This window comes from Rhinopithecus roxellana, chromosome 21 (genome assembly GCF_007565055.1).
Source record: "Rhinopithecus roxellana isolate Shanxi Qingling chromosome 21, ASM756505v1, whole genome shotgun sequence".
NCBI lineage: Eukaryota > Metazoa > Chordata > Mammalia > Primates > Cercopithecidae > Rhinopithecus > Rhinopithecus roxellana.
The window spans coordinates 50,825,533-50,849,267 of NC_044569.1; the positions used below are offsets into that span (position 1 = coordinate 50,825,533).

At 39.2% G+C, this 23,735-nt stretch overlaps 1 protein-coding gene across 1 annotated transcript; it reads left to right on the forward strand.

Moving 5' to 3' along the window:
- Positions 1 to 1,468: 1,468 nt before the first annotated feature.
- On the forward strand, positions 1,469 to 23,573 carry IER3IP1 (immediate early response 3 interacting protein 1). Its single transcript, XM_010353562.1, has 3 exons — positions 1,469 to 1,649; positions 20,676 to 20,777; positions 22,379 to 23,573. The coding sequence occupies exons 1-3, from the start codon at positions 1,559 to 1,561 to the stop codon at positions 22,432 to 22,434; spliced, it is 249 nt and encodes an 82-aa protein (XP_010351864.1). The 5' UTR covers positions 1,469 to 1,558; the 3' UTR covers positions 22,435 to 23,573.
- Positions 23,574 to 23,735: the final 162 nt, after the last annotated feature.

Sequence of the window (23,735 nt, forward strand, 5' to 3'; positions counted from 1 at the left end):
GAGCTGCCTTTCCCAGCCCACTGACTCAAATATTAATCTGCTTTAGCAACACCCTCACCTGGGCCTCCCAAAGTGCTTGGATTACATGTGTGAGCTTGGCTGATAGAGTGTTTCAAACACAACCAGGATCAGTACTTTGCATCCTTCAATCCGACCAAGTTGACACTCAGTCTTAACCATCACATACAGCTAAGCAGGAGCCTAAGGCAGGAGGGCTGCTTGAGTCAGGAGTTGAAGGCTGCATTGAGCTATGATGGTGCCACTGCACTCCAGCCTGGGCAACACAGCAAGACCCTGTTTCTCGGAAAAAAAAAAAAAGAGGCTCAGAGGATCTAGGTTGGAGTTTGGTCAAGGAGGGGATGTTTCTCACTGAGTAATTTTAAAAGTTATTTTGTTTTAATATTCTGAAATCTGAAATGGGAATATTAATATCTCCTACATTTCCTAGAAGCATCAAGTGCAGTGCTGAGCAATACAAATATAATGCAAGCCTCACATGTCATTTACAATATCTTCATAGCCACATTTAATAAAAGAATTAAAAATAAACAAGAAATATTAATGTTAGTAATATATTGTATTTACCCCAATATATTCAAAATATTTTCTTTCTTTTCATCTCTCTTTCTTTCTTTTTCCCCCTCTCTCCCTCCCTCCCTCCCTTCCTTCTTTTTTGAGACAAAGTCTTACTCTGTCACCCAGGCTGGAGTGCAGTGGCATGATCTCGGCTCACTGCAGTCTCCACCTCCCTGCTCAAGCGATTCTCCTGTCTCAGCCTCCTGAGTAGCTGGGATTACAGGCGCCCACCACCACACCCAGCTAATTTTTGTATTTTCAGTAGAGACAGGGTTTCGCCATGTTGGCCAGACTGGTCCCGAACTCTTGACTTCAGGTGATTTGCCCGCCTCGGCCTCCCAAAGTGCTGGAATTACAGGCGTGAGCCACAGTGCCCGACCTCAAAATATTTTCATTTCAACATGTTATCAACATTTAAAAATTATTGGCAGGCCAAGGTGGGTGGATCACGACGTCAGGAGATCAAGACCATCCTGGCTAATACGGTGAAACTCTGTCTCTACTAAAAATACAAAAAAATTAGCCGGGTGTGGTGGCGGGCGCCTATAGTCCCAGCTACTCAGGAGGCTGAGGCAGGAGAATGGCTTGAACCCGGGAGGCGGTGAGCCGAGAGTGAGCCGAGATCGCTCCACTGCACTCCAGCCTGGTCGACAGAGCTAGACTCCATCTCAAAAAAATATATATATATATTGGGATATTCCTCATCCTTGTTCCAGTTCCAAGTGTCTGAAACCCGGTGTGTATTTTGCACCTGTAGCACCGGCCACACGACAGCATTGATTGCACATCACCGCTCTAGACAAGCGGCAGGACTTGCAGACTTCAGCGAGGGGCGGTTCTTAACCAGATGGAGGCGGGGCTTCCCGGAGAGTTCGTCTTGGGCTTTATCGGCTTCCGTAGGAAGGCGCCAGCCTTGGAGGCGCCACGTCCGTTGCGGCAGCGGGAGAGAGATCGCTTGGACTTCGGGCGGCTCTGGACGGCCATGGCTTTTACCTTGTACTCACTGCTCCAGGCAGCCCTGCTCTGCGTCAACGCCATCGCCGTGCTGCACGAGGAGCGATTCCTCAAGAACAGTGAGTGGGGCCGCGGGGCGCGGGCTGGGGCGGCGGCGGAGTCCCGGGGGTGCGAACCCTAATGGGGCCGCGTGGGGGGACACCACGGGCCGGGACAGACGAACAGCGGAAGGCTCGGCTCGGAGTGGAAGCCGAGTCTTTCCTCTCATCAGGTTTGGGCTCAGTAGCGGCAGAATATTCAACGGACAGCCGCTGTGCAGGGCCCAGGGGGTTGGGGAGGAGGGATACGGAGGTCAGTAAGTGCTGCTACATAAGTGCTTGTGATTACTTCGGGTCAGTAATTTAATTGTAGTTTTCTGTTACTTTTTTTTTTTTTGAGACGGAGTCTCGCTCTGTTGTCCAGGCTGAAGTGAAGTGGCGCGGTCCTGTGACTACTTTCAATAGCCGAAAACCCAGAGTCTGAGTTTTGTTCTAAGAGTTGGGGGTGTGGGGCCGGGCGCGGTGGCTCACGCCTGTAATCCCAGCACTTTGGGAGGCCGAGGCCGGCGGATCATGATGTCAGGAGTTTGGGACCAGCCTGGCAACGTGGTAAAACCCCGTCTCTACTAAAAATACAAAGATTAGCCTTGCGTGGTGGTGAAAATACAAAAGTTAGCCGGGCGGGAGGCTGAGGCAGGAGAATTACTTAAACCTGGGAAGCGGAGGTTGCAGTGAGCCGAGATCGCGCCATTGCACTCCAGCCTAGGCAGTAGAGTGAGACTCCGTCTCAAAAAAACAAAACAAAACAAAACGAGTTGGGGGTGGAGGGGAAGGCGGCATGGCTTATTGTGGAGCATCAGCAGTTCACTAACTGATGGAAGGCAATAAGTGTTCGTGGGCTTTTAGGAATTATAGGAAGGGAATGCGTTGGAGTTATCAGGACATTCAGCCACTCATGTTCCAAGAGAAGTTTATTCAGATAGCTTGTTGGGTGCATACAGTGTGCCAAAAACTGCTAGAATTTAGAAATTCAAAAATGAAAACACGAGTTATGCCTCCCAGGATCTCACGTTGTGTACCAAGTATGTCCGTTTGAATTACTGAAACGTAAAACCAGGAGCAAGATTGATTCATTTCATTGATTACTTCAGAAGATATTTATTGAGTGCAAAGTATATGCCAGGCCTATTTATAGTAACTGAAATTACAGCAGCTACTCTGCCCTTCTGATGGAAGTTAATCTAAATAAAAACTGAACAAGTGACAATAACAAATATAGACAGTATTATGTAAGAAAGAGAAGTACAGGCAGATGCTGACTTGTGTATCTGCGAAAGCTTCTTGGAGGAAGAGTGTCTAACCTTAAATCTGATACATGAGTAAACATTAACTCGGTGAAGGTGAAGGGTTGGGAGGAGTTGGAAGGGTGAGGAGAGCTTTAAGTGGTGTAGACCTGGTGTGAAAACTCTGAGGCAGGTGAGAAGAGGGTCTTAAGACACAGACGACCAGATTTGTGTTATTTGCAAGATCCTTCTGGCTATAATACGGTGGAAGGATTGGAAAGGAAAGCAGTGGATGTGGGAAGACCAATTCCTTTTTTTGGAGACAGAGTCTCATTCTGTCCCCCAGGCTGGAGTGCAGTGGTGCGATCTCAGCTCACTGCATCTTTCATCTCCCAGGTTCAAGCGATTCTCCTGCCTCACCCTCCCGAGTGGCTGGGATTACAGGCATCTGCCACCACGCCTGGCTAGTTTTTGTATTTTTGGTAGAGATGGGTTTCACCATGTTGGTCAGGCTGGTCTCGAGCTCCTGACCTCGTGATCTGCCCACCTTGGCCTCCCAAGGAAGAGCCATTCTAAATAGGGCAAGTAGACACAAGTGGGTATAATAATAATGATAACTAATACTTATGTAGCACTTACGTGCAGGATCTGTATCAAGTGCTTTATGTATATTAACTGGTGTAGCCTTCACAGCAACTCTATGAGATAGTTTCTGTTTTCATCCCCATTTTCCAATGGGAAACTAGAAGCACAAAGAGAGTAGGTGGCCTTTCTAAGAACACACAGGTAGAAAGTAGAAAGTGGTGGAGCTAGGATTCAAACTTCATCTTCCAGAGTTCATCTCTTCACTGCTATACAGAAAAGTAGAAGGGATCAAGTTGGGGGTTGAATTCTGTCCCTCAAAAAGATGTGTTGAAGTCCCAACCCTTGATACCTATGAAGACGACCTTGTTTGGAAACAGGATCTTTGCATATGTAATCAAGGTAAAATGAGATCATACTGGGTTAGGTTGGGCCCTAGATCCGATGACTGGTGCCCTTATAAGAAAAGAGAGATTTGGAGACACACAGATGCACACACAGAAGACCATGTGACAACTGAGGCAGAGATTGGAGTGATGCATGTATAAGACAAGGTATACCAAGGATTTCCAGCAACTACTGGATGTTAAGAGAGAGTCATGGATGAGATTATCACTCAGAGCCCCCAAAGGAACCAACCCTGCTTATGCCTTGATTTCAGACTTTTAGCCTCCAAAATTATGAGAAAATTTCTGTTAAGCCACCCAGTTTGTGCTGCTTTGTTATGGCAGCCCTAGGAATCTTACATAGATCAGAAGATATTTTTAAAGTAGAGGCTGGGCGTGGTGGTTCACGCCTAGCACTTTAGGAGGCCAAGGTGGGTGGATCACTTGAGGTCATGAGTTTGACACCACCCTGTACAACATGGTGAAACCCTGTCTCTACTAAAAATACAGAAATTAGCAGGGTGTGGTGGTGGGTGCCTGTAATCCCAGCTACTTGGGAGGCTTAGGCAGGAGAATTACTTGCCTGGGAGGCAGAGGTTGCATTGAGCTGAGATCGCGCCACTGCACTCCAACCTGGGTGACAGAGCAAGACTGTGTCTCAAAAAAAAGGAAAAAAAAGTAGAAAAGGCAGAATTTACTGTTGGACTTTGGGAATAAGAGTGGATGAAGTCAAAGATCTCTTGGCCCTCTGGGTTAAGCCACTGAGTGAGGGTAGTACCTTTACTGAATTAGACAGTATTGGAGGAAAATTTGGGGTGATAGTGCTAGGTAAGGAGGTGAAGATATAATGAAATACATTTTAGTCATGCTCAGTTTGAGATTTCTATGAGATATGCAAGTGGAGATGTAAAATAGCCAGTTGGATTTAAGTCCATAGAAGAACAGCACAAATTAGGGTGGAGATTGAAATTTGAATTTGTCAAGCATAGGTAATAAATGAAGTCATATGAGAAGATGAAATTACCAAAGAAAAGGGTAGAGTACAAAAAGAATTGGTGCCCCAGACAGCCCTAGAATCTCCTCTAATTTTAATTTAATGTTTAGGTAGAGATGGAAGAACTGACAGAAGAACTTGACAAATGAGCAAAACAGAGATGGAAAAACCTGGACAGTGGGACTTCACCAGAATCAGGGAGTGTTTGAAGAGATACTGCAACAATGGATTGTTACTGAGAAGCTTAGTATAGTAGTCCCCCCTCATCTGTGGTTTGGCTTTCCGCAGTTTCGGTTGTTGTCACCTGCCATCTGAAAGTACTGATTGGAAAATTGCAGAAATAAGCAATTCATGTTCTGAATTGCAAAGCTGTTCTGAGTAGCCTGATGAAATCCTGTATCATGAGGACGTGAATCTTCCCTTTGTCCAGCGTACGCACACCATATATGCTACCCACCCGTTAGTCACTTGGTTATCAGATGGAAAAAACATACTTCTTATAGGGTCGGGTGCTATCTTCTGTTTCAGGCATCTACTGTGGAGTCTTGAAGTGTATCTCCAAGATTAAGGAGGGGACTACTGTAAGTTAAGAACTGAAAAGAGTCCTACTGATTTAGGGTAATTGAAGTCATTGGTGATTTTACAAGAGCAATTACAGCAGTGGGTAAAATCTAGATTGGAATGAGTTGGGAACTGAGTAGAAAGTTATAAAATGGAGACAGTAAGATTATCCAATGTTATCTTTAAATTGGAGGAAAAGAAGAAAAGGTGGCTTGAAAGGATATGGGGATGTGTTTTATGGTGGTGGTTTTGTTTGTTTTTAGAGCTTGAGGTATCTCAGCAGTGACAATGAAAACTAGCCCTGTCTCTTCAACAAGTCAGCTCTATGAAGAGAGTGGAGGAGGGGATGATCAGTGAGGCATATAAACACAGTGTTTTCTAAGAAAGACCAAAAAAGAAGGCCCAGCACAGTGGCTCAAGCCTGTAATCCCAGCACACTGGGAGGCTGAGGTGGGCGGATCACTTGAGGTCAGGGGTTCAAGACCAGCCTGGCCAACATGGAGAAACCCCGTCTCTACTAAAAATACAAAAAATTAGCTGGAAATGGTGGTACGTGCCTGTAATCCCAGCTACTGGGGAGGCTGAGGCAGGAGAATCGCTTGAACCCAGGAGACAGAGGTTGGAATGAGCTGAGATCCAACTGCCGCACTACAGCCTGGATGACGGAGTGAGACCCTGTCTCAAAAAAAAAAAAAAAGAGAGAGAGATGTCAATCTGCTAAATCTCAGAACAGTAAGAGTCTCTGTCATTTGAGCCACAACCTGCTCTTGCAGCCTCCACAAAAAAAAGCAAAAGGAAGGAAATCATAAAGATTACAGTGAAAGTTAATGAAGTACGTAGTAGAAAAATATTAGAATTAAGAAAACCAAAAGCTGATTCCTTGACAAAATTGACAAGTCTTTAGCTAGACTGACTAGACTCAACTGGGAAATCCGAACAGACCTATAACATATAAAGAGATATAATTAATGATTTAAAAGCTTCTCACAAAGTCAAGCCTTCAGCGTTGCATTCAACCAAACATTTAAAGAAGACTTAATACCAATTTTTCACAAACTCTTCCAAAAGATAGAGGGGATAGAACACTTTTCAATTCATGCCATGAAGTCAGTATTAACCTAATATGAAAACCAGACAGAGACATCACAAGAAAAGAGACTGTAGACCTATATCTCTTTTGAATATAGCTGCAAAAATTCTCAACGAAATACTGGCAGACTAAATCTAGCAACCTATAAAAGGGATTATATACCATGAACAAGTAGGATTTGATTTATCTTGGGAGTATAGGGTTGGTTTAACATTTGAAAATCAGTTATGTAATACATGATATTAATAAAAATCACACAGTCGTCAGAAAAGATGCAGAAAGGCATTTGACAAAATTCAGTACCCTTTCATGATTTAAAAAAAAAAAAATAACAAACTAGCAATAGGGGCGAACTTTCTTAATCTGATAAGGGGCATGTATGGAAATTCCCTAGTTAACATCATACTTAATGCTGGAACACTAAATTCTTTCCCTGATGTGGAATAAGACAAGGATGTCCTCTCTTGCCATTTTTATTTAACATCATAATGGGGATTCTAACCAGGGCAGTTAGACAAGAAAAAAGACATCTAGATTATGAGGTTGAAAAAATAAAACTCTGTTTATTGATGACATAATTTTGTATATATAGAAAATCCTAAAGAGTCCACTACAAGGCTATTAAGACAAATGAATGAATTTAATAAGATTGCAGAATGTAGGAAGAATGTGTAAAAATCAATTGTTTTTCTGTGCACAATGAACAATTGTAAATGAAGTTAGGGAGATAATTTTATTTACAACATTAAGGATGAAATACTTAGGAATAAGTTTAACAGAAGTGCAAGTTTCATGCTATGAGAACTATAAGGCATTGTTGAAAGAAAGAAGATTAAAGATCTTTTTAAAGATAGAGACTTCCCATGTTCACAGATCAGAATACTTAATATTATTAAGATGACAGTACTTAATATTGATTTATAGGTTTAATGTGGTGTCTCAAAATCCCAGTTAGCTTTTTTGAAGAAACTGATGAGTTGATTCTAGAGGAAATGCAAGGAATCCAGAATAGTCAAGACAATCTTGAAAGAGAAAAACAAAATTGGAGTTGTGCTTTCCAATTTTAAAACTTATTGCAAAGGTCCGGTAATCAAAACAGGATGATACTGGCAGAAGGGTAGACGTAGATCAATGAAATATAATTTAAAGTCCATTTAAAAATCCTTACATTTGTATCAATTGATTTTCAATAATGGTGCCAAATAACCTTTTCAACAAATAGTTCTTTAACAACTGAATAGCCATATTAAAAAAAAAGTAAAGTTGGACTCCTACACTCACACCATCTTCAAAAATTAACTCATAATCATAGACTTACAAACTGTAAGATAAAAAGCTATACAACTCTTAGAAGAACATACAGACAAAAAACTATGTGACTTCTTGTTGGGTAAAACCATCTCAGATACAACACCAGAAGCACAAGTGCCAAAGAAAAATAGATAAATTGGATTTCATCAAAATTTTAAAAATTTCATGCTTTAAAAGACAACCACAGACTGGGATAAAATATTTACAACTCATGTATCTGATGAGTGACTTCTATCCATAATATATAAAGAACTATTGGAACTAAATAATAAAAGATAAATAACCCAATTAAAACATTTATGAAGGAACTGAATATAATTTTTTTCCAAAGAACATAAGCAAATGATCAATATGCACATGAATAGATAGTCAGCATTATTAATCATTAGAGAAGTGCAAACTGAAACCATAATGAGATACCACTTCACACCAACCTTTTTATTATGGCTATAATAAAAAGGTTAAATAATAACAAGTGTGGGTGAGGTTGTGAAGAAGTTGGAACTGTCACATATTGTTAAAGAGAATGTAAAATGGTTCAGCCACTTCGGGAAACAGTCTGGCTGTTCCTCAAAATGTTAAACATAGTTACTGTATGACACAGTGATTCTACTCCTAGGTGTACCAAGAGTATTGAAAACAAACATGGAATGTTCAAAATAGCATTATTCATAATAGACAAAAAATGGAAACAACCCAGATGTCCATCAGCTGGTGAATAGATGACTAGCTGTGGTATATCCATAATGTAGAATACTATTTGGCAAAAAACTAACGAAGTATTATTACATGCCACAATATGGATGAACCTTGAATCATTATAGAAAGTGAAAGAAGCTAGTCATAAAAGACCACATATCATATAATACTGTTTACAAGAAAGATCACATAGCATATGATACTCTTTATGTTAGGCAATTTTATGTAGACAGAAAGTAGATTAGTGGTTGCTTGGTGCTGGAGGGCCTGATGGGGTGGGAAGTGGTTGTCAGTGTGTACGGGGTTTCTTTTGGGGTGGTAAAACTATTCTAAAATTGAATGTGGTGATAGTTGCAGAACTCTGAGTGTACTTCAAATCATTGGATTATATGTATGAATTGTAAGGTATGTGAAATACATCTCCAAAAAGCTGGGGGTCTTTGTTTGTTTTTTGAATTATACATTCTCACCTGAAAATAGGAAGTTTTGATAAGGTTATAGAACAGTGTGAACTCTCATACTCTGCTGATGGAAGTATAAGTTGGTACAACCACTTTGAAAAACTTTTTGGCAGAAGTAACTAAAGCTCATCATACACATCTTCTGTGATCCTACAGTTTCACTCTTACACAAATACTCATAAATATGTGCACCAAAAGACATGTATGAGAATGTTCATAGCAGCATAATCATAATGAAAACTAGAAATGGTAGAATGACTAAATTGTATTCATATAATGGAATGCTGCATAACAATGAAAAATAATGAATTGTGGTCCTACAAAGCAATATGGATGACTCTGACACAATTTTAGCAAAAGACAGACACAAAAGAATATATATTGGATAATTTCTTTACATAAAGTTTAAAAATGGGCATAACTAATCTATAGTGCTATTTTCCTTCATGGTTTTGAAATCTAATGAGCTTTTAATACTCACTAATGCTACAGGCTGAGTAATGTTCATTTCATATTGTTATATTTAATAACCAAGTCTTTGATTATACTACCCTTAGGTGAAACTTAAGGGATTTTTTTTTTTTTTTTGTCTTCTTTATTTTTTTCTTTTGAAATGGAGTCTCACTCTGTGGCCCAGGCTGGAGTGCAGTGGCGTGATCTCTGCTCACTACAACCTCTGCCTCCCGGGTTCAAGCAATTCTGCCTCAGCCTCCCAAGTAGCTGGGATTACAGGCACCCACTACCACGCCTAACTAAAAATATTTTTTTTTTTTTTTGAGATGGAATCTCGCTGTGTTGCCCAGACTGAAGTGCAGTGGCACAATCCCGGCTCACTGCAACCTTCCCCTCACAGGTTCAAGTGATTCTTCTGCTTCAGCCTCCTGAGTAGCTGGGACTACAGGTGCTACCGCTACCACGCCTGACTCATTTTTGTATTTTTAGTAGAGACCGTGTTTCACCATGTTGGCCAGGCTGGTCTCGAACTCCTGACCTCAGGTGATCCACCTGCCACAGCCTCCCAAAGTGCTGGGATTACAGGTGTGAGCCACCACGCCCAACTGGGATATGTTTTAGAACACCTGCAATGTGTCCAACATTGTTTCAGACATTTTGGGTTTATAAGAAAAAAACTTGGTTCTTGCCTTCAAGGAATGTAATTTATTTAAATAAACTATATGAGCTAATTGGAGAATAATAAGTGACAGTTAACTTCACATTATTGATTGGGGTTAATAGAAAATATACTGTAATTCCATTCTGTCTCCACAGCTAATTTAGGAAAGCATAGATTGTATGTCTGTAGCATCTCAGATTTTGTAGAATGATCTCAGTTTTGTATATTTAAAGCCATTGTTCCAATAAACCAGTAATTCTCACTTGAAAGTTTATTTCAGAGTTATTAAAAGGGCATTTAAAAAATATAATGCCCAAACCCTATTGTAGATCTGTATTCAAATTTTAAAAGTGAAGTTCAGTAGTATGTATTTTCCAAAATTTCTGCAGGTGATTGAGATTTGTGCCCCTACATTAAAAACTCCTGGTACAGGGGGCCAGGTGTGTTGGCTCATGCCTGTAATCCCAGCACTTTGGGAGGCTGAGGCGGGCAGATCATCTGAGGTCAGGAGTTCGAGACCAGCCTGGCCAACATGGTGAAACACGGTCTCTACTGAAGTAAAAAAATTAGCCGGGTGTGGTGATGCTCTGCCTGTAATCCCAGCTGCTTGGAAGGCTGAGGCAAGAGAATGGCTTGAGCCCAGGAGACAGAGGTTGCAGTGAGCTCACACTGTACCACTGCACTCCAGCCTGGGTGACAGAGTGAAACTCCGTCTCAAAAACAAAACAAAACAAAACAAAAAACTACTGCTAGAAACTGTTAGAATGGCCCAGATATATTAATACTTTGCCCTCTAGAACTTTGTCTTCCACACTTTGTCTTCTCTACAGAGGTAGCATATAAATATTTTGCCTGAGCATGTATTTTGAATGTGATCCCCAAACTAAGGGAAAACACTACATTGGCTCGTCTAAGTGAATAAGCTGTTGTTTAAAAATATCTAAATATGTTTTAAAATAGAAGTTTAAAATATTTTAAATACTTATTAAATATTGTTTATATAGTTGCTTTCTTATTGCCTAGGTTTTTTATTTTATTTGTTTTTAATTTGGGTTTTTAGATAAGCAAGCATAGATTTTTGTAGCAAACTCCTTACTGGTCATCCTGCCTCCAGTTTCGCTTCTCAGGTGAAGCTGAGCATATTCTTCAATGGTTTGAAATTTTTCAGTTCTTCGGTATCTGTAGCCTTCAATATAAACTTCAACACTCTCATGTGATTTCAAGCCTACCGTAATGTGTCCCTTCCTCCTTCTCCTTCTCTTTTATCCTTCCCCAGTATTTGTCCTATGTACCATTTTTACCACTGCTGAGCCTTTACTCATTGTGACCTTTAACCCTTTTAAGTGGCTAACTCCTCAGCCTGTCAGTTAAGACCTACCTCTGTCATTGCCCTTTCCCTCAAACCATCTGTGACCCATCTCCATGGATCATAGCATCACTGTAGTTTCTTTTCTGTCTCCTCCAGCAGACTGAGAAGGATCCTCTTATCTTTACAGTTCTGTCAGTGAATATTTTCTAAATAATTAAATAACTTTATCGTTATCATATTCTTGCAATTCCTGATGCAAGTGTATTCTTATAAATAATTTAGCAGTATTTTGACAGTAATACAGGGAATATGTTGTTTCTCCCAGTGTTCCACAATGATGTTAATTTTCTTTTAGTACAAGAAAAAAAAAATGCCACATAGTGAAGTGGATTTTGATACCTGCAAAAAATTGTTCACTAGAGTTTTTGTTTGCTTTATCCAGTATCAATTTGACAGTCTAGTACTAGGTATACGTTATGAACACCACAATAGAAACATCCCTCACATAAATCAGTGTATTAGTCAGCTCAGGCTGCCATAACAAAACACTATAGACTGGGTAGCTTAAACAGTTTTCTCACAGTTCTGGAGCCTGGAAGTCCAGGATCAGGGTACTGGCATGGCTTGGTTCTGGTGAGGGCCCTCTTTCTGGCTTGCAGACGGCCAGGCTTCAGGCCATAGCAAACAGTTAAAATACCACACGCTATTACTTGATTCAGGGTTTATTAATAAATGATGGCTCCAGACCAATATATTATTTTAGATTTTAAAATAGTGAGTGAGCTATTGTTGAATTTTATCAGGGATTAAATGGAAATTATATAGAACTAAGAAAAAGTAGTATACCAGATAATTTACTTCTGCATGTATCATTTTTTTTTTTCTCCGATACAGAGTCTTGTTCTGTCACCCAGGCTGGAGTGCGGTGGCGCTATCTCAGTTCACTGCAACCTCCATCTCCTGGGTTCAAGCAATTCTCATGCCTCAGCCTCCCAGGTAGCTGAGATTACAGGCACACGCTACCATGCCCAGATAATTTTTGTAGTTTTAGTAGAGGTGTTTTTTTGCCATGTTGGCTAGGCTGGTCTTGAACTTCTGGCCTCAAGTGATCTGCCCACCTTGGCCTCCCTAAGTGCTGAGATTACAGGCATGAGCCATCACACCGAGCCACCATTGATCTTTTTGATAAAGGTCATTTTCAAAAACTTACATTAGCAGAGTTCTTTGTGTAGTTTATTAGGCACTTTCATGTTTATGATAGCATTTGATCACATGTAAACTTGGTGACATTGACAAAGAAAATCACTTTCATTTTCTTTTATAGATATGGAAATTGATCTCAGAGAGGCTGAGATCTGCTCAGGCTCAGCAAGCTCTCAGAACTGTTACTAGTACTTTTTCTTCAAAATATGTGTGCCAAGAGTTTTTGGCTGAGCCTGGATGGATTGCCATTTTGTGTGTGACTTTTTTGAAGTCTGGACAGCAGAAGAACGTGTTTGGTGGTTGCAGTTAGTAACTTTTTCTATTCAACTTTATTTCTGAAATTAAGGCAGCAATTACTGCTAACTGGTCTTATCATTTATTCTCTGCCAGGTCCTCTAGCTGTGGAAGTGACAAGAAAGCCAGATAATTAAATCTGTCTTTTTTTTTTTGGAAAGAGGGTCTCTGTCACCCAGGCTGGTGTGCAGTAGCATGATCACAGCTCACTGCAGCCTTGGCCTCCCAGGCACAAGCAATGCTCCCACCTCAGCCTCCTGAGTAGCTGGGACTACAGGAGCATAACACCACACCCAGCTAACTTTTTTACTTTTTGTCAGGCTGGTCTCAAACTCCTGGGCTCAAGCAGTCTTCCCACCTCAACTTCCCAGAGTGCTGGAATTGTAGGTGTGAACCACCACACCTGGCCAAATCTTTCTCTTGAAAACAAAAACAAACAAACAAAAAAAGAAAAACAGCAATGCTCCTTAAAGCTTTGGCTGGGTTCCTGAGAAAAACAACTGAGACTCCCTATGTAGCAGTTGGAGGATAAACTATTTGTTCTAGTAAAAGATAATCCCTGGCCCCTGATCTTTTACTTGTCACATTTGTATTCGTATGTGGAATATCTAGACTAATGACTTACTGTCTCCATCCGGAAATTCTCCATCCATTTTTTTTTTCATTCTGGTGGCATAAGAATAGAGACTGGGCTGCAATTAACTGAGAACTTACTATATGTTTAAATTACTTCAGTGGTGATGCTTTAATTATGTTAATTCCAGTATTGTAGAGTTTTATCTTGTTTTGTTGAAGAGCAGTTTTTTTTTTTTCTGGGAGTCACTCATCTCACATGTAAAAAAATATGTTTAAGCAATTTTTTGGAACGGATCTAAAAGAAAAAAGATTGCTGGGAAGTATGGTTTCCAATAAAAATTGAGTGCATAATCCATATAGTACTTAAGACAAATCCTTTTTGCCATATGTGAAATTGGATGGAAAGGATTGATAATTTTACCGATGATACATTTTAAAACAAGTAAAGAAAATGAAACTATCAATACCATGTAAAGGTGGTTTTAAAACACAATTTTGAATAACATGATGCCACAGAACTCATCCCAGCCCTCAGGATGTTCATGCTGTGGGGAGAAAGACCTAACTGCAGAGGGCTTTCTTTTTAAATTTTTTTACTTTTATCAAAGCAATATGTGTATGGCTTTCAAAGTCAAAAAGCTCGTCAGTTTATAAAGAAAGAAGCCATTTGCCTCATTCCTCCTTGACCTGAGCCCCACTCCTTAGAAGCAGACTATTGACTTATGCTATGGAAGGGTTTCACACAATTATACCACCAGCAGCACACTCAGGCTTGAGTGAGCACAAGCATACTAGTCCTCCCTTATTTACAGTTTCGCTTTCCACAGTTTCAGTTACACGCAGTCAATCACAGTCTGAAAATACTGAAATGGGAAATTCCAGAAATAAGTAATTTATACATTTTAAATTGTGGGCTGTTATGAGTAGCATGATGAAGTCTTGCACCATCCTGTTCCATTCTACCTGGGACGTGAGTTACTCATTTGTCCAGCATCTCCATGCTGTGTATGCTGCCTGCCTCAGCTACCTGTTAGTCACTTAGCAGTCATCTTGGTTATCAGAGTAAATGTTATAATATCACAGTGCTTATGTTCAAGTAACCCTTATTTTACTTAATAATGACCCTAAGGTGTAAGAGCGGTGATGTTGGCATATTGTTATAATTACTCTATTTTATTATTAGTTACTGTTGTTGATCTCTTACTATGCCTAATTTATAAATTAAACGTTACCAGAAGTGTGTATATATAGGAAAAAATATATAGTATATTTAGGGTTTGGTACTATCCGTGGTTTCAGGCATCCCCTGGGGATCTTGGAATATATGTCCCATAGATAAGGGGGTATTACTGTACACATAATACTCTTCCATCTCTCCCTTCTCCAACCAATTATTGGTTATATCAGCATTCCATATTTACTATTACTATGAATAGTGCTCGTAGCTGAATGGTAAAAAAATATGACTTTTATTCTTATAGTTGATTTGTGATTTAGTTATAGCATTCTAGATTGAAACTAATTTTTCTGCAGTTTTGAAGACATTGTACCTTTTAATTTTCTCATTCATTGGACTGTTTTCTGATTGAACCCTTTTGGCTAAAAAGGCTCATGTTCTTCATTTTGGGGATATTTTCTCTTAATATTTCTTCAATAATTGCTTATTTTTTCTTGTCTCTTTTTGGAACTGATTATTTTGACAGATTTATACTCCAATTTTCTTTTTTCTTTAATTGTGTTTGGTAGGTTTTCTTAATTTCATCTTGCAACCACTTTTTTTGAACTTTTAATTCTAATGTAGCAATAGCTGCTTGATCCCTGGATGGGATCTGTTCTTATGGTATTCTGTTTTTGTTTCATAGCTACAATGGCTTTTGTCTAAGGATGTTCATTTAAAACATGCATTTTTCTACTTCTTGCATCTTCTCTTCCTTAGAGTCTCCATTTCTGTTTGATATGTCTTTCCATATTAAGAATTGTTCTCTCTTGACTATTCGTGTAATTGTAAGGGACTGAGAAGCTCTTTGGAAATTCCATGTGTGTGGTCAGGGCTTGTTTACTGGTGGGTTTCAGTATTAAGGGAATGAAGAAATTGGCTATTTCATTGAGGTGAGGCCCCCAAATGTCAGTATTGGGAGGAAGTCTTTCTTCCTGGACAACTGGCCAATTTCCAGAGTAATTTTCCTAATAGGTCCGTGGCCTGGGGGTTGGGGACCCCTACATTACTCTCACGGACCTATTAGGAACTGGGCCACTCAGCAGGAGGTGAGTGGCAGGCAAATGAGCTAAGCTTCTTCTGTATTTACAGCCATGCCCCATGGCTCACATTAGTGCCATCACCACCACCCCCCAGCCCCTGTCTGTGGAAAAACTGTCTTCCACGAAACCGGTCCCTGGTGCCACAAAGGTTGGGGACCGCTGGAGTAATTGACTGCGAATAGGAATACTTGGAGGGGTGTGGTAGGATATAAAACTAGAATGTCAGTTTAAGGAGTTTGGTTCTTATTATGCCTTAGTCTGTTTCTAAGGAATGGGGCTCAGGTCAAGGAGGAATGAGGCAAATGGCTTCTTTCTTTCTTTTTAAACGGAAGAGCTTTTTGACTTTGAAAGCCGTACACATATTGCTTTGACAAAAGTAAACAAATTGAAAAAGAAAGCCCTCTGCAATTAGGTCTTCCTCCCCTCAGGCACTAATAGGACTAGGGCCTGAGCTCTGCCTCCTGTTAGGTCAGTGGTGGCATTAGATTCTCACAGGAACATGAACCCTGTTGTGAACTGTGCATGCGAGGGATCTATGTTGTGTACTCCTTGTAAGAATCTAATGCCTGATGATCTATCAGTATCTCCCATCATCCCCAGACGGGGCCGTCTAGTTGCAGAAAAACGAACTCAGGGCTCCCACTGATTCTACATTATGGTGAGTTGTATAATTATTACAGTATGTATTACAATGTAATGATAATAGAAATAAAGTACACAATAAATATAATATTCTGGAATCATCCTGAAACCACCACCACCCCCCAGCCCCTGTCTGTGGAAAAACTGTCTTCCACGAAACCAGTCCCTGGTGCCACAAAGGTTGGGGACCGCTGGAGTAGTTGACTGCGAATAGGAATACTTGGAGGGGTGTGGTAGGATATAAAACGAGAATGTCAGTTTAAGGAGTTTGGTTCTTATTCAGTAGGCAATGGGAATCGAGGTAGCAAGATATAAACCTTTAAGGGAGAAAACTCAAAAGGGTTGAGATATCAAGATTACAGGGGTATCTATTGAAAGAGTCTTGCAAGAGATAGCAAAGGCTGCGATAGTGACAACTGTGATGGTAGTTGTACTATGGGAATTCAAAAAAGAACAAAACCCCTGTGGACTGGAAGGACTATAAGCAGAACTTGAGCTAGGTTCTGTGAAGAGTGAGTAGGAGTCAACAACAACCCTGTTGTAAACTTGAATTTTAAATTAGTTTTATACCACAACATATCTCAGTGACAAAAAAAGCAAACAACTATTATTTAGCATTTTATTTCAACCGAATAAAAGTTGATTAAAAGTGAAGTCTTATTTCCTGATATTTGAGTCTTGCAGGTATATATATTCTAAAAAACTGTTCTCTTCAAGTTTAAGGGTTAGCATGTCAGGAATTGATTAAGCCCTGTAGTCATAGGAGATAGGGAAAAGTGGACCTGAAATGAGGACAAGAAAAGGACAAATTGCAGAAATGAGAACATGTAAGTCTTCAAAAGAATGTGTCGCACAATATAAAAAGAATTAGTGCATAAGGGTAAAGAAGTAATGATTTGTAGTATCATAGGAAAATGAGAAAAGAATGTAAAAGACTCACTTATAGAGAATAAGAGGGGTAGTGGGCTAAATTCCTCAACTCAAAATTAATAAATGAAGAGGAATGATAAGGAAAAAGGTAAAAAAAGATATGTCCTGCTGGCAGGCTAGAACATGTTTTGGAAGCCTAACCAAGCTATTACAGGTTTGGATCATAATCCCAAAAGTCCTGGATGCCATAATTCCTAATGTCTCAAATCCCAAAAGATTGAAATCCTGAATGTTGAAATCTTGAAAGCTGAATTTTGGGGAAGGGATTAGTGTGTTTTAGGAATATAAACAGGATAGTTATATCAGGTTAGGTGCATCATGTTAGGCGGAACTATTACCATGTTCTTGTCTTTATTTGCATTTGGTGGGAAATTCAGGTGAGTGGATTGGCTACCAGATGCTGCAGTGGTGAAAACTTAAGTTTAAAAATGCATCATTTGCCTGTGTTAGCATTCCTTCCAGCTGATGGCATTCCAGGAGCTTTTAATGAGTTGAACCCACATTTGCCTGAAGAAGCCAGCGAAGTTACTGACTGGTTCAAAAATAGTTATGTGCATAGTAGGGTAAGAAGACACTGATGCAGCAGTATTGCTTTTGATCACCAGTGTTGCTTCCACCAAATTTGTGATCTCTGTATAAGTGGATGTGAAATGGATTGCTGGGTACCCAAAACAACATAGAAGCATGGCACAGAGGATGAGAACTTTTATTTATTTTTTATTTTATTTATTTATTTATTTATTTTTTGAGATGGAGTTTCTCTCTTGTTGCCCAGGCTAGAGTGCGATGGTGCGATCTTGGCTCACCGCAACCTCCACCTCCCGGGTTCAAGCAATTCTCCTGCCTCAGCCTCCTGAGTAGCTCGGATTACAGGCATACCCCACCAAGCCCAGCTAATTTTGTACTTTTAGTAGAGATGGGGGTTTCTCCATGTTGGCCAGGCTAGTCTCGAACTCCCGACCTCAGGTGATCCACCCGCCTCGGCCTCCCAAAGAGCTGGCATTAGAGGTGTGAGTCACCGCGCCCGGCTGATGATGGGAACTTTTAATAGGGAAAGCTCATGTTGATGTATATCAAACCACAGAAGAATTTCAAAAAGAGCAATGCCACCTAGAAAATGAATGTGAACATTTTGTCTGAGGAGAGCCATGTCCTAAAAGAAAAAAAAGCAGCTATTCATTGTGATGCAGGACATCAAAATATAGTTAATGATGGAGAAAGCCAACCAGCTCTTAAGGAATATCTCCATGCAATTGCCCATAATCTATCCCTGTAATAACACATTATCATATGTCGATTTTTTTTCAGCTTTTTTCTTTTTCAGTTGTTTTCACTATTTTCAATTGTCAGCATGATTTTTTACAATTCCCAATGCTATGTATTTCATCTTTACATCATTTGCAATACTGGAGGTATAAACTGTGTAGAGACTTTTAGAGAGTTCTAATTTGTTTTATGCATTCTTTGCAAATTTGACTGCAAAATTACGTTACCACAGTGTTGACTTTGTGTTTAGGCATTGTGCATGTATGTAAAAACGTTGAAACTTCCTCAGTAAATGAAGAAAGGTTCTTTCTGTATATCTGTCTGCATTAGTGAAAAATAAAATTTCTTGTTATCTCGGCTCTTTGGGCAATTGCATATGCAGTGGTTACCTACTGTAGTTTTTGATTGATCTGTCAAAAGACTTAGGTTGTTTGTCATGGTATTTCAGATGACCACAGTTATAAAGCTAGGTGAACACACTTACCAACCATAGTGATAATGTATTTATACATTTCCTTTTTCACCTCTTTCTTTGTGAATATGGTTCACCTCATGGCTATTATACCTGTGTGACTATCATTAGTATACCTTAGTGCCGCAAAAATATATATATGCTATCATTGCCTATTTTTTTGTGTAAAGTGGTCTTTGAAGTGTTCTGTTGTGTTTTTATGTTTCTCAAATGACACATTTGCCTCTTTAAAAATTTGTTTTTAATTGAGACAGGGTCTCACTCTGTTGCCCAAGCTGGAGTGCAGTCCCATGATCCTGGCTCACCACAGCCTCAGCCTTCCCCAGGTTCAGGTGATCCTCTCACCTCAGCCTCCTGAGTAGTTGGGACTACAGGCGCACACCATCACACCCAGCTAATTTTTGCAGTTTTAGTAGAGACAGGGTTTCGCCATGTTACCCAGGCTGGTCTCGAGCTCCTGGGCTCAAGCAATCCACCTACCTTGGCCTCCCAAAGTGCTGGAATTATAGGTATGAGTCACCATGCTCAGCCCCCAAATTATTTAAAAGATAACTCCCCTTTTAAAAATATGAATGAGGGCTGGGTGCTGTGACTCACGCCTGTAATCCAGGAGACCAAGGTGGGTGGATCACTTGAGCCTAGGAGTTCAAGACCAGTCTGGGCAACATGATGACACCCCGTTTGTATTAAAAACACAAAAATTAGCCGGGTGTGGTGGTGTGCACCTATGGTCCCAGCTACTCGGGAGGCCAAGGTGGGAGGATCACCTGAACTTGGGGAGGTCGAGGCTGCAGTAAGCCATGATTACACCACTGTACTCCAGGCTGGGCGACTCCAGCAGGGTGACAGAGTGAAACCTTGTCTCAAATGAAAAAAAAAGAAAAATATTTAGGCCGAATGCAGTGGCTCGTACTTGTAATCCCAGCCCTTTGGGAGGCTGAGGTGGAGGATAACTTGAGATTAGCCTAGGCAGCAAAGTGAGACCCTGTCTCTATATTATTGTAATTTTTTTAAAAGAATCTAAAAAATTATTCTTCCTATAATTACATTTTTGAGATTTTGATGTTTCTTGATTGTCATTTTTGGGATTTTAGACATCAGGGTTTTGATCTTTTGGATTTTCAAGATTTGGTATTATAGTGTTTGAGATTTGTGTATTTTGGTATTATGATCGACTTCCACTTTACCAGGTTTACTTTAAAAGTTTCCCCAAGTAATGCAGACAGTGATTCTCAGCTACAGCATTTTTATACTAATGATTGTGATGGATTTTATAAATTCTGAATTGAGCTAATTATAATAATTATATAGTTTGACAGTATGCTTTTGTTTTCACTTGTGACTTGAGAAGTATTTTATATGGTATTTTTAACAAGGAGAAAAAAACAGTTACAAAGATCATCTTCACTAAACTAAATGCCATGGAATAATTTAGATTGTAGTTTATTTTATAAAATCAAAGTGTAAATGAAGTGAAGCGAGGGTGTTGCTGCTATCAAAAGTTAAAAAGAAAACAAATATTTAACTCACTATTGTATTAACTTTTCTTAAAAGTCATATGACTTTATACTTTGTCTTTAACAAGGTCTCAAACTAATCTTTTAGAAGATGACTAGTAAGGGACCAAGGCAAGTGTGTAATAACTTTTAACACAGCTAATCTTTACATTATACAGTTGGCTGGGGAACAGACCAGGGAGTTGATGGATTCGGAGAAGAGCCGGGAATTAAATCACAACTAATGAACCTTATTCGATCTGTAAGAACCGTGATGAGAGGTAAGAAGAAAAGCCAATAGAGCACTCTTAAGTTTTAATGTTGTGGTTTAAGTAGCGAATGTTCTAAATGTGAATACCACATATGCCATTTGTAGTGGGAATTTTTTTCTCTTTTAACATGGCTTTAATGTCCATCAGTGACAGACTGGATTAAGAAAATGTGGCACATATACACCATGGAATACTATGCAGCCATAAAAAAGGATGAGTTCGTGTCCTTTGTAGGGACATGGATGCAGCTGGAAACCATCAATCTCAGCAAACTATCGCAAGAACAGAAAACCAAACACTGCATGTTCTCACTCATAGGTGGGAATTGAACAATGAGATCACTTGGACACAGGAAGGGGAGCATCACACACCGGGTCCTAGTGTGGGGAGGGGGGAGGGGGAAGGGATAGCATTAGGAGATATACCTAATGTAAATAACGAGTTAATGGGTGCAGCACACCAACATGGCACATGTATACATATGTAACAAACCTGCCTGTTGTGCACATGTACCCTATAACTTAAAGTATAAAAAAAAAAGTTAAATAAAACAAAACAGAAAGAAAGTTCCTGTTTTTTTTTTTTTTCTTTCTTAGTTTGCTTCTTACTTCAGTTTAAGCCAGTTGGTACAAATAGAATGCGTAGTATAATCTGTATTATCTGTGTGTTACCTGTCAGAGCTAAAAGACAAAATTATATTCTTACCTTTTGGAAACTGTTGCTTCCAAGTTGTAAAATCATATACAGTATTGGGAGATTTTTGAGAGAAGCTGGGCACGTTGGTTTACTCCTGTAATCCCAGCACTTTGGGAGGCCAAGGCAGGCAGATCACCTGAGGTCAGGAGTTCGAGAACAGCCTGGCCAACATGGTGAAACCCTGTCTCTACTAAAAATACAAAATTAGCCAGTGGTGCATACCTGTAAGCCTAGCTATTCAGGAGGCTGAGACAGGATGATGGCCTGAACCCGGGAGGTGGAGGGTGCAGTGAGCTGGGATTGTGCCACGCCACTGCACTCCAACCTGGGAGACAGAGCAAAACTCTGTCTCAAAAAAAAAAAAAAAACAATAAAAATAGAGATCTGGTATCTGTCATTCTACTGGAAAATATTTTTGAGCAATTCAAGAAACAAAGAGTTCAAAAACCTATTCAAAATCGTTATAATTAGGACCTCTTCTCCCTTTAATCACAACCTTGGATACAGTGGTAAGTAAGTTCATTTTTAATGTAGTAAAATGACACTACAGAATCTTCTTTGCATTGTATTTCTAATCTCAAATGTCAGTGACAACCCTGTGGGTCTACTTCTGCCTGGCTCCAATGCACTTGTGTTCCTGGGGTTGCACCGGGAGTATCCACAGATGTTTCACATTGATCTAGCTGTTCCAGTGCAACCCTTACTCCCAGTTATATAAGCTCTCTTTAAAATAAGTTTTGGATCTCATGATCCAATGTGTTTTAGAATGTTTCTTTGTTATGACTATTTACAACATGATTATGATGACATATTGTTAAATATATTCTATCCTTCCTGGAGGCTAATAATTATTTTCTAGTTTTTTCTCTGTTTTTTCTTTATAGTAACAAACTTCTTTTTTTTCCTCTTTGCAGTGCCATTGATAATAGTAAACTCAATTGCAATTGTGTTACTTTTATTATTTGGATGAATATCAGTGGAGGAAATGGAGACTCAGAAGAAGACATGCCAGTAGAAATTATTACTTCGGTCATTATTGGAATATTTATATCTTAGCTGGCTGACCTTGCACTTGTCAAAAATGTAAAACTGAAAATAAAACCAGAGTTTCTATTTATCTGGTTTTTTTTTAATGTTGCACTTGTAGTTTCATTACAAAAAGATCAGATCATGAGAGGTAGTAACTCTCCAGGACTGGAATATCTGATTGCTCACTGTTAATAGTAGTTCATGCTGTGATGAGATTGTTAAAAGGGTGCAAGACTGTTGCTTCTCTTTTTTTTTTTTAGATATTTTTCTATCTCTCACTTCTCAGGGATGAATTTTTTTTTTTCAAAGTTTTGAAGTTCCTTGCAACTTAGCTATGATGTGAGTGGTTATCCCTAGATAAAATTTAAAGGATTTTTAAAAAGCAATTACTGCACATAAAATGATAAATAGGTAATTTGAATAATTTTTATTTTAAGCTTCTTGGTTAATTATTTTGTCTATTGTCTCAGCTATAAGTTCAAATTTATACATATTATTGAGTATTAATATTCTCTGATTTCAGGGAGAATTCTGTCAGTCACATGATGATTATGTTTTTGTTTAACATTCTTTCCATGCATTTGTTATTTTATTAATTGGCCTGAATGATAAGACCAGACCAGTGTCTACAGATTTTCATTGTCAGAAAAATCTATAAGTCTGCCCTTTTTACAATGATGATTTTTTTAAAAAAGCATAAATATTAGCCTGCAAGAGCAGTCCTAAACAATCACAATTAAACTGTACTACCCAAGAAAACTGTTTATTGTGAAGCATTTACCTTCAAAAAAAATCATTACATTTCTATTTTTTGGTGGAGTAGCACATTGTGGATTGTGATTCTTAATTCTTCATTAAGTTTATCAATAGGACATTCATGCTGGATAGGTTGTCTTTTGTTTTTATGTCTCAGACCATTTTGTGAGGTTATTTGCCCATCTCATAATACAGATTTATGCAGAAAGGTTGAAATTATGTAAATGGTTTTTATGGAAATTAATCAGTTACAGTATTTTAAAGGGGTAGAATGGCATCTTTGTTTATAGGAGAACATTTGTAAATAAAGTTGAATTTCTAAGTTAAGCACTTGTTTTTGTACCTTAGTATAAACCTTTCAGTGTTAACTGCATTAATCTCCATTTTGTGTGAACACCTCTTATTATATGTTCTTTGCTGTAAAATTACTGAGTATAGAGTTAATCAAAGTAAATATTTACATCTTTTTTTTTTTTCTTCTTCGGT